Consider the following 14,950-nt stretch of genomic DNA (forward strand, 5'->3'; position numbering starts at 1 on the left):
CTCCAACGATTGATAAAGTCAATAACTGGTTCACCCTTTCGTTGACGAGTATTTGTGAGTTCCACCATGCTCATAGTGCGCCTTGTGCTATAAAAGCGATTGAGGAACTCTTGCTCTAGTTGGTCCCAGCTATCAATAGATCCCTCCTCGAGATCTGTATACCAATCAAAGCATTTCCTTTTAGCGAGCGGACAAACTGCTTGACGAGGTAATCTCTATAAGTCCCAGCTTTATTGCATGTCTCAATGAATTGCGCCACATATTGCTTTGGATTGCCTTTACCATCAATCTGTTGGAATTTTAGAGGTTGATAGCCAGTATGCATCTTCAACATATCGATCCTTGCAATGTACGACTTTGCATATGTAAGGGAAGACTTGGCAGCAACTTCATACTTATTCTTAATAGTTCCTTCAATGAACTCCTTCAGTTGATCGATTGGAATCATCCCTTCAGACGAGACATGGATAGCCCTAGCGGATGCTACTCGTCTTAGGGGAGAACCAATCTCTGAAACTTCTGGGAGCTTTCCCGGTGCATGAGTGGATTCTTCTTCCATCAAGATTCCTACCATGTATGTTAGCTTGTCAATTCTAGCGTCTTGATTTTGCTTGCACTTGGTCAAGCCAGCGATTGCTTCTGTCAAGTTTGCCAACTGCTCCTCCACAAATGAAGCGTTTGTCACTATGGTTTGCATGGTTGTTATGGATGATGGAGAGTAGCATGGATTGTCACACAGATTGATCCTCTATTGGCTCATGCTATGCGGTGTAAGTGGGGAGGATCCATCACTTGAAACATCATCATCTTCCTTTACAGTTGAGTTCTTGGATCCGGAGAGGTCAAGTAGATCAAGAGTTTTCTTAATCTTTTCAGCAACATCGCTTCCTCCTTCAGGTGCTTTTGTAGAAGATCTTGCTCCTTTTGAGAATGAATATCCGAGATGGCATTTGGAGTGCTTGTTGTCCTAAAGATCTTTCCTTGATCCTTGTAGTTGGTCCAAAGCTTCCAAAGGTAACGTCAAGGATGCTTTCCACATCAGCATAAAACCTGGAATTAACAGTCTTGGTGGAAGTTGATATGGAGTTAACCTTCTTTGAAGCCATTTCGATGTTCTTGAACTTTGTTGATTGAAAAGTTGAGATGAGAGATAGAGATTGTCCCACTGGGCATGCCAGAAGCGTTATAACCTGCAGTTTAGGCTCGTCCATTGAGGAGCATTATAACTTGCAGTTTAAGCTCGTGCGTTGAGGAGCATTATAACTTGCAGTTTAGGCTCGTACATTGATGAGCATTATAACTTGCAGTTTAGGCTCATGCGTTAAGGAGCATTATAACTTGCAGTTTAAGCTCGTGCGTTGAGGAGCATTATAACTTGCAGTTTAGGCTCGTGCGTTTAGGAGCATTATAACTTGTAGTTTATGCTCATGCATTAAGGAGCATAGTGACATGCATAGACTTTTCAGTTTCATTTTCGAATGAAAACTTGCCCCCCATCCTCGCCTTCTTGTTCTTCTTCTTCGTCGTCGTAAGGCTCAAAGACAAGTAGCCCTTGGTCGGCACTTATGGCCATATTTAGTACCATATCATGAGCATGAGTTTCTAGTTCTTCAAACGTTTTGGGCTTTATGCCTTGTAAGATATAGCGAAGACCACAATGCATGCCTTGAATGCACATTTTGATGCCCAAAGTTTCACTAAGGCGATCTTTGCAGTGGAGGCTTAAGCTCCTCCAGCGGTTGATGAAGTCAATAACTAGCTCATCCTTTCGTTGATGAGCGTTTGTAAGTTCGATCATGCTTATGATGCGTCTTGTGCTATAAAAATGATTGAAAAACTCCTGCTCTAACTGCTCCCATCTATCGATGGATCCAGATTCAAGATTTGTGTACCAATCGAATGCATTACCTTTGAGAGATCGAACAAACCGTTTGACAAGATAATCACCGTACATTCCAGCATTGTTGCAAGTTTCAACAAAGTGCGCTATATGTTTTTTCGGATTTCCCTTGCCATCGAATTGTTGCAACTTAGGAGGTTGATAACTAACATGCATCTTTAAGTTATCAATTATTTGCGTATACGGCTTTGCATATGTGAGAGATAATTTGGACGACGACTCAGGCTTATCTTTGATAGCCTCCATGATGAAATCCTTTAATATTTCAATGGGAATTAGACCTTCAGCGGAGACTTGGATCTCCTTGGTTGTCGTTGCTTGATTTTTGGAGGAGTCCCATTTCTCTTGTAATCTTTGAAGATTTAAAGGTGTTTGTATGGATTCTCCTTCTACTATGCCATCTAACTTATTTGTTAACTTGAAAAGTTTAGCATCTTGATCTTGCACGCGCTTTGACAAGCCTTCAACTGCTTTTGTCAAATTTGCGAGCTGTTCTTCTACGGTATAAACTTCAATAACCATTGCTTGCATGATGTCCGTAGAGGATGAAGAATGAAATAGATCATTATTGGGATAGACCTTGGAGGTCGCATTAATGGAGATAGTAGATCCAGCGCTCAAGTCATCATCATAAGCTTGCATGAAAGTTTAGATAAACTAAGTTGGGCAAGAACCTTTTCGATCCTTTTGGCGACGTCGATCCCTTTTTGGGTCGTCCTTGTAGAGGATCGTGCTCCTTTTGAAGATGAAGATCCGAAAATAGGGGTTGACGCGGACGACACTTGGAGTGTTTGTTGTCCTAAAGAGCTTGCTTTGCTCCTTGTAACTGACCCAAAGCTTCCAAAAGTAACATCGAGGATGCTTTCCACATCAGCATATAACTTGGAATTAGCAGCCTTACAGGAAGTTGATCTGGATTTAATTTTATGTGAATCCATTTTGATGTTCTTGAACTTTGGTGATTGAAAAGTTGAAATGAGAGGTAGAGATTGTCCCACTGGGCGTGCCAGAATTTGTAGACAATAAATTGGCGTCGAGAAAATAAAGTCAAGACCGAAAAATATTGCAACAATCGTAGTATTTGATATCAAATATCCGCCGCGAATGCTTTGATTGTTGCCACGAATTTTATCATGAACAAGTAGTCTTGATCTTGAACGCCTTGTATTTTATTTGACTTTGTTCTTGATCTTGAATACTTAAAATTTGTGTTGAAGTGCTTGAATGCGTGAACACTTGCAATTTGTAGAGAATTATGGCCTTTGATCCACGAGCTCCCTTGTGTCTTCTTATTATAACTTCTGGTCCCTTTTCTGCGTTATGGAGACCCCTATTTATAGTTGTGGGAGGAAAGAGTAATGATAAGAACAAACTCTTTCCGACCAATCAAATTGAAGTGTGACATGACCGCATTTGATTGGCCAAAACATATCACTTGCACACATGGCGCGATTTCATTGGCCTTTTGATTTGGCTTTGCCCTGTCATTCTGACACATGTCATGACCCTATTGGCTTTTCCGTTTGACTTGGCGTGCCACGTCATTTGACACGTGGCACCAAATTGAGCCTCTAGGAAGAAGACATTTTGGACTTAATGAAGTAGGCCATGATTTGCAGCCAACTAAATGGGCTAGCCCAATGGATTAAGGCCTATTTATTTAATCTATATATATGTGACTTATATAATTGATCAAATTATATTAGCCCATAATAATTATTTGGATTAGTATATTTAAAATATCATCCAAATTATTTATCGAATTTAAATCCAATAAATTTTACATGCCTACAAAACCCTTAAATAAAAGATTTAAGATTATCAGCCTTAATGGAAAATACAGAGTATATAAAATATTTGAATAAAAAAACTAAATAGATTTTTTTTAACGTTCTTTTTCTTTGACTTTTCTTAGTTTATAAATTTCGAGATAAACAACAATACCATAAACATTGAAGAGTTTAAGCTCTTCGCACTCAATTAGCTCACACAATTATAAGAATAATTTTAGATATATTCTGAGATAAACATCAACTGATTATTAATACTATGCTATAATATGTTACAAAAAATTTAAATTATAAGCTGAAATGTTTTTATCAAAAAGAGAAAAAAACAACAACTATAGTATTGGAGGAGGTGTAATTCCACGAATGCCCCTAAAGTAATGCCTATTTATATATCTCCTCCCAGATCTAAACAAGTGCAGTGATTAGGGTTTTTCCATATATTTCAGAAGCGCAGTCTGCAGCCGACTTCAGAAGATGGGTCACTCCAACATCTGGAACGCTCACCCCAAAAACTACGGCCCTGGCTCTCGGACCTGGTAACTTTTCTTCTCTCTTTCTATTTGATTAAATCCTAATTAATAGATTTTTTTGGGAATTATATCTTTAGTTTCACTTATTTTTGTTCTTTTTTTTTCATGGATGTTCGATTTAGATGGTGACAAAACCTAATGCTGAAAATAAAAACTAGAGTAATATCCTTTTTGGAATTATAAAGAAGATAGAGTCAGAGATATACTGAAACTTTTAGTTGAATTATAGTAGAGACTTAGATAGTTACCTTTGTATGTGTGAACTGTATGTTTTCTAGCGGCAATTTGGGAATTTTCAGTCAAAAGCCTGGCTTTCTTTTTTTCAGATTTGTTATGTGTCGTGATGTAAATATGAGTACTTTAGATTGTTCAAATATGATCAATAATTGCGTAAATTATGGTTTAAAAGAGTTTTGAATGGCACAACAAGGTAATTTATGATATGAAAGAACTTTAAGTGCCACATACAATGCTGATCAAATCGTTCCTAGTGGATTGCAGTTTATTTCCTTTCACAAATTTTAGATATTTAATTCGTTCCTGTATATTTTTGTCCTATAAAAATATTTTTCTATGATCTGGACATATTAAGTGCTATGTTTCCAGTGCTTTGCTACAGCTTCGTAGTGCTTGTAGTAATGAACCAGACGTGTGTCTTTTTGCAAGTGTTTTTTGCTTTACCGGGTTTTGTTTCATTTGATTCAAAGTAGGGGTATTGCTCAAGACACTGTATTTTGGAATTCATGTTAGCTACTATACGTGGGATTCTGATTTGCATTTTGTGATTTGCAAGTTTTGGTTTTCATGACGTCTTTTGTTTTGACTTTTGAGTAATACTATGACTATCATTCAGCGGTGCTAGACAATGTACCTTTGGATATTCACTCCTTTTAGCTTCCGTAGTTGGATTTACTCTCATGTTAAGAGTTTTTTGTGAAAAATATTTGATGTATATCTAATTACTCTTTGTATTTATACAGCCGCGTATGTGGCAATCCACATGCCATTATTAGGAAGTATGGGCTTATGTGCTGCAGGCAGTGCTTCCGCAGCAATGCAAAGGAAATTGGCTTCATTAAGGTAAAATGCTGAATCTGCGTACTAATCAAAAAAGAAGGAACGAGAAACTGAATCCTTTTATTACACTCTGTCCCTCTAGATTGCCTGGATAGTGAGCTACTTGTCTACGGTTTGAGCTAAGCTCTGTTATCTTTTCTTTATCTGGCAAATCGCAGCTAAATTTTTAGTCCAAGACCCTTATTTTTGCAACTATAGCAATAGGAACATGGTAGAAAATTGGATACCTGCTCCGGTAGTCAATGTTATGGTCATCTACACTAAGTTATAATTGACTTGGAAGTCATTTTCCAGTTAATGTCATTAATAACAACCCTTTGGAAATTCGGATCATCACCTGAACTCAGTACAAAGAGCACTCTCAAAATTTCATTTCTTAAGCATTTCTTATTTACCCAATATCATTTAATTGGTAGGCAATTTCTGAGTACTTGTTATAAGATGATTGGCTATGTAATTCAGTTTGGTTTTTGGACCATCTTTCAATTGTTTGTCAATTTGGTCATTTTCTATTGCAAGTGGTTAATCTCTTTGATTTGTATTGCAGTACCGTTAATGGAATTCAGTTTCCATGGAGGATCTTTCTCCAGATGGTGTGATGCGATTATTTTGATTATGTTTGCATGTACTCGAAGTGAATTGCTAGACTTAAAAGATCTTTGTGTTTAGCTTTGTTTCAGTTTTCTATTTCTATTTACTCTCCTACGTAACTTTGTTTCGTCAAGATATTTTTGGAAAAATGAGTAGCTTATAATTTCGTTGGATGTGAAATGTAGTAGTCAGAAACATATTGTCGAGAGATTTATTATCAAATATAAGAACTATCATATGCTTGCCTGTGTTTGTTCTAAAGAACTACTCCCTCCGTTTTAATTTATATGAACCCATTTGATTGGGTACGGAGTTTAAGAAAAGAAATAACTTTTGAACTTGTGGTGTAAAATGAAACGCATATATTTTGTGTGACTATAAATAATTTCATAAAAGTAAATTGTTTTCGAATAGGGAAATGAGTCATATTTTTTTTGCACACGGACTAAAAAGGAAATAAGTTTGTATAAATTGAACCGAACTGATTATTACTAAGCGATTTTTTTTTGTGCACACCTATTTTAACTTTTTCCTTGTGCACACCTATTTTAACTTTTTCCTTGTGCACACCTTGTAAACAAAAGGTGTTCATCTAATTTCTTGAATGTTTGGATTTGGTGGCTTAGATAAGATGAGTAGTAAAACTCTGTTTTAACATCGAAATATTAGTAAAACTCATCTCTTCATTCAAGATAGCCAACGTTTTCACGTCCTTAACAAAACCTGAGCGGAAACAAGTTTGTCTATTTACCTAGTAGCATCAGTCGACTTCCTCAACTGCAATGTCTCAACATAATAACATATTGTGAGAAGCTTAAGAAACTTCCTCATCAGAAGGGGGCCAATGTATAACATTGGGGGGTCGCTCAACCCTTTAAACTTTTGGCAGAAATCTTATATATGTATGTATACCTTGAAAATGATTATATAAATAACTTGGCACCCTGAACATTAAAAGCTTTTAAGAGACACCGTTGAGCAGAATATTGGTGTACTCGTCGCGTTAAAATCTTGGGTCCGCCTCTTTTCCTCGTACACCTAGAATGATGTGTTCTTCCCCTCGTATATGACTTTGATTACAGATTAACTTGTGGTATCGTCTTTCATGAACATCCAATTTTGGTGATGCAACAGTGAGATACATGTGTTTGTAGACAAAATTTTAAACTCGATTTTAACTATGAATTTTGATTCCAATTCAATTCTAATCTTCCTTAAATTTTGTATATTATCTCACCATGTGTTTTCAACGAATTCCACCCATACTTACTGGAAAAATGTGTTGGTTTTTTTGAATGTTATATATATCATTGGTAACAAATTTTGTCTTCAAATTAGTCTAAATCACCTCCAATCTTCCTCAAATTTTGTATATATTTATGTGTTTTAAATGAATTCTGACCATAACCAACGGAAAAAAATTTGCCTAAATATTTTGAATATTGTATATCATTGATAACTTTTTCTGGTTATTTTTGGTAGCATAATTTAATAGCTAATTATTGATAAATAGTGTATATTTGTGGCTTATTTCTATAGTTCTCTGTAATTTTTTTATTCCATATTGGTCCTAGACTAAACCGGATTAACGCCATGTAAGGTCCATTAAAGAGGAAGATGCTCCCCTCCAATAATTTACCGAAAATTTCTAATTAAGGATGGATGGATCCTATTCATCCCATCACAACCATTAATGATTACCTCCTAGTTCTTCACATGTTTTAGACCTTTGACACTGTCAATGAACCTAAAAATTTTCTTCAATGCTCGTATTTTTTTTTTTACCCCATACGTATATGCATTCGAGGGGCTAATTAATTAGTGAGATGAACTTGGCTTAGATTTGATCCCTTTTTCTAAAAATAGAAAAGAAAAATAAGGAAAAAAAAAACAAGAAATTGAAACACAGAACAGAGAATAGAAGATCACTTGGGGTAAGAAAACAAGTAGAAGTTCTCAAAATGGTCAGAGCTTATAATAAATCTTCATTTTACTCAAAATAAAATCATCCAAAGTACATTATACCTAAACATTAGGTGGTGATGGAACGCAACAACGACACATTCCACTGATCTCACATCCACAACCTGGGTAATCAAAATGAACTTTACAAAATTTCACACAATCATCATCATTTTGGCATTGAGGCTTATTTATCTCAACATCATTGAAATGATTTTGTTTTTCCAATTCAAAGGATTCCCCAATATGGCTAAAATTGCAAAAAACTAAGCAAAACAGAACAACCAAAGTCAATGTTGCCTTTGCCATCTCAAGAATTGACAGTACGTAAGTATGAGTATATTTTTTTTGTTGTATTGAAATATCATAGAACTTTATGTTCTGCATGTATTTATAGTCTCTGAAAAGAATAGTAATATATACATTATGTAAGAAGCTACCTAAAAAAAGAGAGGAATCTAATCTATAGGAGTTTTAAATTTTTAAATGTAAATTAAAATGTTGCCTAGATTGTATACATAGAAGATAAGTAACTAAGTATCACTAATACACTATGCCAATATATGGTATATTGTTGTAAATTTGTATAATGGTTTCAGTTAATTTACTCAATTTATTATGTAGATTCTTTTTTCACTTTTGGTAACTTGTTTATGGAAATAAAAAGTTTTCAAAACTGATTATGTAGATTCTTTGGTCATTTTATTTTCTTGTTACACATCTCTTTTTTTTTTTGTGGAGAAATATGATGTGGATTATTCTCTTGTATTTCCTCCTTAAAAAAAGATGCTATTTTGGTCCAGTTTTATCAAGTAGGATGTTGTATTCAGTTGAGTTGATGTAGTATATAAGTTAGTTTTATAAAAGATAGTATTTGCCCCTCCCCCGACCCCTTTAATTTCTTATGTGATTTGGTGCTATTAGTTAGAAAATATACAAAAAAGAGGCTCGCTGCTGAACTTAGAATGTAGAATAGAGGAAGAAAATAAGAGAAGGAAGCCTCTAGAATTTAGTCCTTAGTTTATATAAATCATATTGGTAATTCTCAAAATTAATCTCTGTTATTCTAATTAAAAATATTCAATCTCAAACTTTTGGGAAGTGGGTAGGTTTCCCAATACGAAACTTTCAAAAATCTTGTCGTAATTCCTAATATTACACTAAAAGAAAATGAGACCTCAAGTTTCGGCATTGAAGATTACTCGCTCATTCCGTCTCAAATTATCCGTCGTGTTTCTCTTTTACACGTCCTTTAAAAAAATATTAATTAGAAGAGATTTTAGACTATTTTAGTCTTGTTTATGTCTTATGATATAATTCCTCTTCATTGAATATTTATTCTATTTATGTGATATCTCCATCTTCAAAAACAATTACTATTAAAGATAAAATGAAAAAATAATAATCAATTTTGTCTTGAACTTCTAAAATGACATATAAATTGAGACAACTATTTTTAGAAAACACGACAGATAATTTGGGACGGAGGGAGTATTTTTTTTTTTTTTGATTAAAAAGGAAATACTATTATCATTACAAAAGAGATTGCAACTAGGAGCACCAAAACTATAATATTACAAGCTGTATTTAATCTAACAAAAGAAGTTCCTAATTTGTTTGCTCCAACTGCTTTTAAAGCAAACAAAGGAGAAACTACTAAATATACAAAAATATCATTTCAATTGTGTTTGTCATATAATAATCTAATCAAAATCTACTGCAAGTATCCATAAGGCATTTGGGTAGAGCCACTGCTTATAAAAGAGTACTGATTTAACTCCACAGGCTGCATTCTTGAACTTGAACCAATAATACCATTATTCACCAACAAATCTTCTGCCTCAATCTTCATATAATCTGAATTTCCAAATTGATAGTCACCAACACTAAGCTGCCCATTATCCAAAATTCCCATTGAATTCACATGATCAGTACTTGAAATTACTTGATCAAAATCAGCTGTCAATTCTTGAAAAAACTGATTATCCATATAAGAAATAGGCTGTGGATTACTTTGGTTGAAGTTGTCCATTAATTCAGGATAGTCCCATATTTCTTGATTAATATTCCTACTACTTTTCAAGAATTCAGATTTTCCCTTTGCATTCTCCATCTTTTTCTCAAGAACCCCAGCAAGATTTCGTAATTCTTTTTCAGATAAATAGTTGAATCTTGAATCCCAAGTTGGGTATTTTTCTGTCTTGATTTTTTTCTTCAACTTTGCCATTTTAATCTCAGCCTTTTTCTTTTGATTTTCCAAGAAGCTACACAAGCTGTTTTCTCTTTTACTCCGGTCTTCGATTGGTTGGTTTTTGTACAGATTTATTAGCTCTTGAACTTCGTTTGGATCATTTGGCCAAATTTCTTCACAATTATAACCTTCATATATTATCATGCATGCTTTGATATCACAAAGTATTGAGAGCTCTGAGATTTTCTTTATTAAGCAAGCTTTCCTTTTCTGGAAAGTGGATTTCCTTGTCTTGTGATCCTGAATAAGTTCCATGTTGATTTTTGATCTTCCCATTTTAATTTGCCTGTTCAAGAAAACATACATATACAATTAAATAGAAGAAAAAAAAGCATACACTATAATGAAGTTTCTGAAAATAACCTTGATTTTCTGCTTAGTATAGTAAAAAGAAAAAACAGAGTCGGTAATGTTCCCTAACGGCTAGAAAAACAAGAAAAGAAAATCGGTAATGAGAATTCTAATTTTAAAAAGGGCATCAAAATTTTGAATTTCTTTCTTTAAAACTAGAAACAAAATTTTGGTTAATAGTAAATTAAGCACCAAAAAGTAAAGTAACAAAGGCTTTTATTAAAGACATTCATATATTGTCTGCATTTTTGTGAAGAGTGGATGCTGCTTTCTGGTAATTAGAATTCACGAAAATCAGCCATAGAGAAACAATCAGCACAAGAAATTAGAACTATATTCCTTAATGGTAAAATTCAAAGAAATAATCTCCAATTAATCCAAAACACTTAAAACTCATTGAAGGAAGAACAATTTTATTGTGCCTTAATAAAATAGAAACTCCAAAGTCCAGGAAAAGAAAAGTTGAGAATTAATACAAACTTCAAATTGAGAGCTAAATTTAAACTTCAAGAACGTCTACTATTACATAATTTCAAGAACATGTATTGCTTTACCAAAAGAGGAAAAAACAAATTAATATATTATTTTCCAATATAATCCGTTCTACCAGATTTGCGACGAAATAGAGCTTCAAAATTAACAACGTGAAAAAAGAAAAGAAAGAAAGAAAGTTACCTGGTTATGAGTGAATTCTTCAACTCAAAACGGCCAAATTAGCAATATGTTTTTTGAGAGTAGGATTGCCATAATTATATATAAGAGTTTGACGCGTCGTTTTTTTAGAAACTATACTTAATTATTTTTCTTCTCCCTTTTCCAATTGGAGAAATTATAGGAAACTAGGAATATTTGTCCTTTCACTACGCTTCTTACACCGTTTTAATAACCAAAGCTTCAATCCTTCCAATAATTCTGCCAAGACCGCTACTGACACTAATAACCAAGATCACTTAGCTTGTCCTCAGCGGAGTTTCTAAATAGCCAACTGGCTAATGAAGCTGTACAAGTGGAGAAGGGCGTGCAATTAGGCTCTATAACAATAATTGATTTGCCTCTTTCCCCTTCTACAATGCCCACTTCCTCAAGTGATCCCTACATTATAAATTCCAATACTCTGTGTAATGCCGATAATACTAATTTTCCTACGGATGAGACACTAGCTCATACAAGTTCTGAGGCAACAAAGAAAGCAAGACTAAAAGAATCATGCACCAACGGATGCCAATCCCTCTCACAATGCTCCCGAACAAAGAGAAAAAGTAGTATAGAGAGGAGAAGGGATATCACCACCAATCAGGGAATTGGGGATAGAATTTTCAAGCCCAAACGAAGTCATAGTTCCTTCCCTGAGGACAAGCCTTTCTTCACCTTTGGGGGAGGAGAGAAGCGAAAACCAACACCATTATGTGATGATGAATCGACCAACTAGCTTTGTAGTCTGGAATGTTCGCGTATCGAACAATGATAACTTTAAGAGAAACTTTAGGGAGTTGATTGACACCCATAAGTTTTGCTTGGTTGCTTTACTAGAAACTAGGATGGAAATTCATACCCCATTACTAAATGAATTCACTTTTACCGAATTAATAGAGGTTCCAGCGGAGGGACAATCTGGTGGTATGGTTACTCTATGGAACAATAACTTTATCAAAAGAAAGCAGGAGATCCATGTTATGGTAGAGATATTTCCTTATCGCAAATCCTGGTTATTTAGTGCAATTTATGCTAGTACCAACAAACTAGACCGAGATACTCTTTGGGATAATTTAGGATCTATCCATAACGGTTATAATGGTCCATGGCTTGTTGATGTTTAGTTATAATGATATATTTTTAGTGCATTACTTACCTTACATTTAGGAGCTTTAATGCTAAACTACATTATATTTGTGCTTAATTGAGTTATTTTATGTGTAGGTACATTGGAGATGAAATTGTGAGCAACGCGAATATTTTGGAAGTATATTATATGTATTTACATGAATGCATGCATTTGTCGGACACAAGGATCAAAGAATGAAGGCAGCACTCAAAATCAACAAGCTTCGAGAGACAGTTAGGCAAAGCAAGTCAAAAATGTAAACGAAGCAATAGCGAGGTGAAGCGAGCTTTGTGGCTCGCTATAGAGCAAGCGAGGCGAGCTTTGTAGCTCGCGTTAGAGCAGGCGGCGTGAGGCTTACCGCGAGAGGATGCGCGCGACAGAGCTTGCGAGGCACAGTGTATAGTGAGGTGGAGCGCGCTGTAGAGCTCGCGTGCGAGGCTTGTAGCAAGGGTGGTCCGGATTTATAAGGCCCATTTTGTCTCCTATTTGGTTTTGGACTTGGTTATTTCATTTAGGTCTTTTCCCTACACATATAAATAGTCATTAAACACCATTTTAAGGAGTTTTTGACGACCGGAGGTAAGAACATCACATGGAACAATTTTTGGAGGAGAGAATCATCAAGTTCTTCATTCCTTCATCTTTTCTTTGTAATTTGTTTATGCAAAATACTTGAAAAATTATTACTACGAATATGAGTAGCTAAACTTCTAATCTAGGGTTTGATGGAACCTATTGAAGGATGATTTTCTACTAAGTTTAATATAGATTTGCCTTTGATTTTTCTCTACTTATTCAACTACGTTTACATTGTGGTTGATTGAAGAGCTCTCAATCGACTGTACCTATTTAGTGTGTAGTGCTTGGAAAAGAATACATATTTAGGTAGTCATTGAACAACATCACTCCTAACGTATGTGAGGAATTAATACGGAGGGTTTAAAGGTAGAATTAGGAATAACAAAACCTTGGTGCGATCCTAGTGAGCGGTGAATTAGAGCTAGCTAGCGTAGTTTAGAAGAATACGTCTAGTAAATTATGGTAGTTACTCGAAAGAGAATTACGACACTCAAAGTACTCACGATCGGTAGAGAATACTTAGGCAAATTTATAGGAAACATAGCGGGGAGGATTCCGATAATAGGGAAAATCATAACCTTAGACTGTTCCAAATCTTGTCCACAACCTTTCCTCTGTTAGTTATAAATTACTGTATTTTAATTATTTTTCTCTTAGTTAGTAAACATTCAAATCGTTATTTAATATTTCTGAATGTTGATTACTTGAATTCATACGAGTCTAGTAGTTGTAATTAGTAGGTTAATTCCCTGTGAGATTCGACTCCGGACTTGTAAATCGGATTATATTTGCAATGACCGCTAGATATCTTAGGAAGCATAGTTGGGCGTGATCAAATTTTGGCGCCGTTACCGGAGAATTAACTGTGTTATTAATTACAGCTAGAAGAATTGCTAGGATTCTTAGTTTAATCAATTTTCTTCATTTTAAATTAATTATATTAAAATTCTAACATTTGTAGTCTTGGGTGTTACAGGTGCATGCCTAGAAACTCCTCAAGAACTGGTGAATTGTTTGAAGCATTATCGGATCCTGAGAAAGTTTTCAAGGCATTAAATCATGCAAACAAGAAGGACAAACGGCAATAGAACTCAACAGAATGAATCAAACTAGACATGGGTGACGTCATAGACGACCAAAACAATCAAAACAATGTGATTGACCCGAACAATCAGGGTGTGACACCTCTTATGCTAGAAGCGGCCTTGTATGATTGGGCATAACCCACCGCTAAAAATCTGGCAACTGCAATTGCAGTCCCGCAGATACAAGCGGAGTCATTTCAAATCACAAACCAAGTAGAACAAGGGAATGTTCTTAGGGTCATATATTGAAGATCCACAACAGCATCTGAAATTTTTTTTGTCAATTTGTGTCACTCAAAGGCAACCGAATATGACACCGGAAGCAATCAGACTGTTATTGTTTCCATTCTCAGTGACTGGAGAAGTTCAGAATTGGCTCAATTCGCTCCCCATAAATTCCATCACCACATGGGAGGAATTGGTCAAACAGTTCTTGAACAAGTTCTACCCGCCAAATAAGACTGCCAAGCAAGTTGATGAGATATTGAGCTTCAGGCACAAACCAATTGAAACACTATAAGAAACGTGGGAGAGGTTCAAGGGGATGCTGGTTAAGTGTCCACATCATGGCATTCCAAATCAGATATTGGGACAAAGGTTTTACATGGGATTGGCAGATAACTTGAAGGCCAATGTTAATGCTTCAGCAGGAAGGGCATTTTTGAGCAAATCATTTAGAGAGTGTAAAGTCCTGCTAGATAAAATGTCCCAAAACTCAGGATGGATGACAAGAGACACTACAATAACCCCTGTAGTTCACTCAGTGGCTTTGGACCCAAACAACTCCATAGCCGAGAATATGGCCACTCTGATGACGCAAATGAGTATCCTCACCAAGAAGATTGACGAATCAGGTCAGAAGCAGGTACATATTGTTGACACGGCTAATGGAGTCTTATGTACACCATGTATTAGCCAACCATATGTGTGCTCGTGGAGTGGTGAAAGTGACAACCAGAACTATCAGGAAAATATGAACTATGTGGGCAACTATGGAGGACAGAAGCAAGGT

The 14,950-nt window shown here is 35.4% G+C and overlaps 1 protein-coding gene and 1 non-coding gene across 2 annotated transcripts; both read right to left on the reverse strand.

Annotated features, from left to right (window-relative positions):
• Positions 1-9,360: 9,360 nt before the first annotated feature.
• Positions 9,361-11,274, reverse strand: LOC107797864 (agamous-like MADS-box protein AGL82). The gene is made up of 2 exons (XM_016620786.2): positions 11,128-11,274; positions 9,361-10,387 (listed from the first exon to the last, which is right to left on the reverse strand). The coding sequence occupies exon 2, from the start codon at positions 10,375-10,377 to the stop codon at positions 9,565-9,567; it is 813 nt and encodes a 270-aa protein (XP_016476272.1). The 5' UTR covers positions 10,378-10,387; positions 11,128-11,274; the 3' UTR covers positions 9,361-9,564.
• A 3,130-nt stretch (positions 11,275-14,404) lies between these two features.
• On the reverse strand, positions 14,405-14,511 carry LOC142180406 (small nucleolar RNA R71). Its single transcript, XR_012709031.1, has one exon. It is a non-coding gene; the product is annotated as a small nucleolar RNA R71 (small nucleolar RNA).
• Between the last annotated feature and the right edge of the window lie 439 nt (positions 14,512-14,950).

This window comes from Nicotiana tabacum, chromosome 4 (genome assembly GCF_000715075.1).
Source record: "Nicotiana tabacum cultivar K326 chromosome 4, ASM71507v2, whole genome shotgun sequence".
NCBI classification, from domain to species: domain Eukaryota; kingdom Viridiplantae; phylum Streptophyta; class Magnoliopsida; order Solanales; family Solanaceae; genus Nicotiana; species Nicotiana tabacum.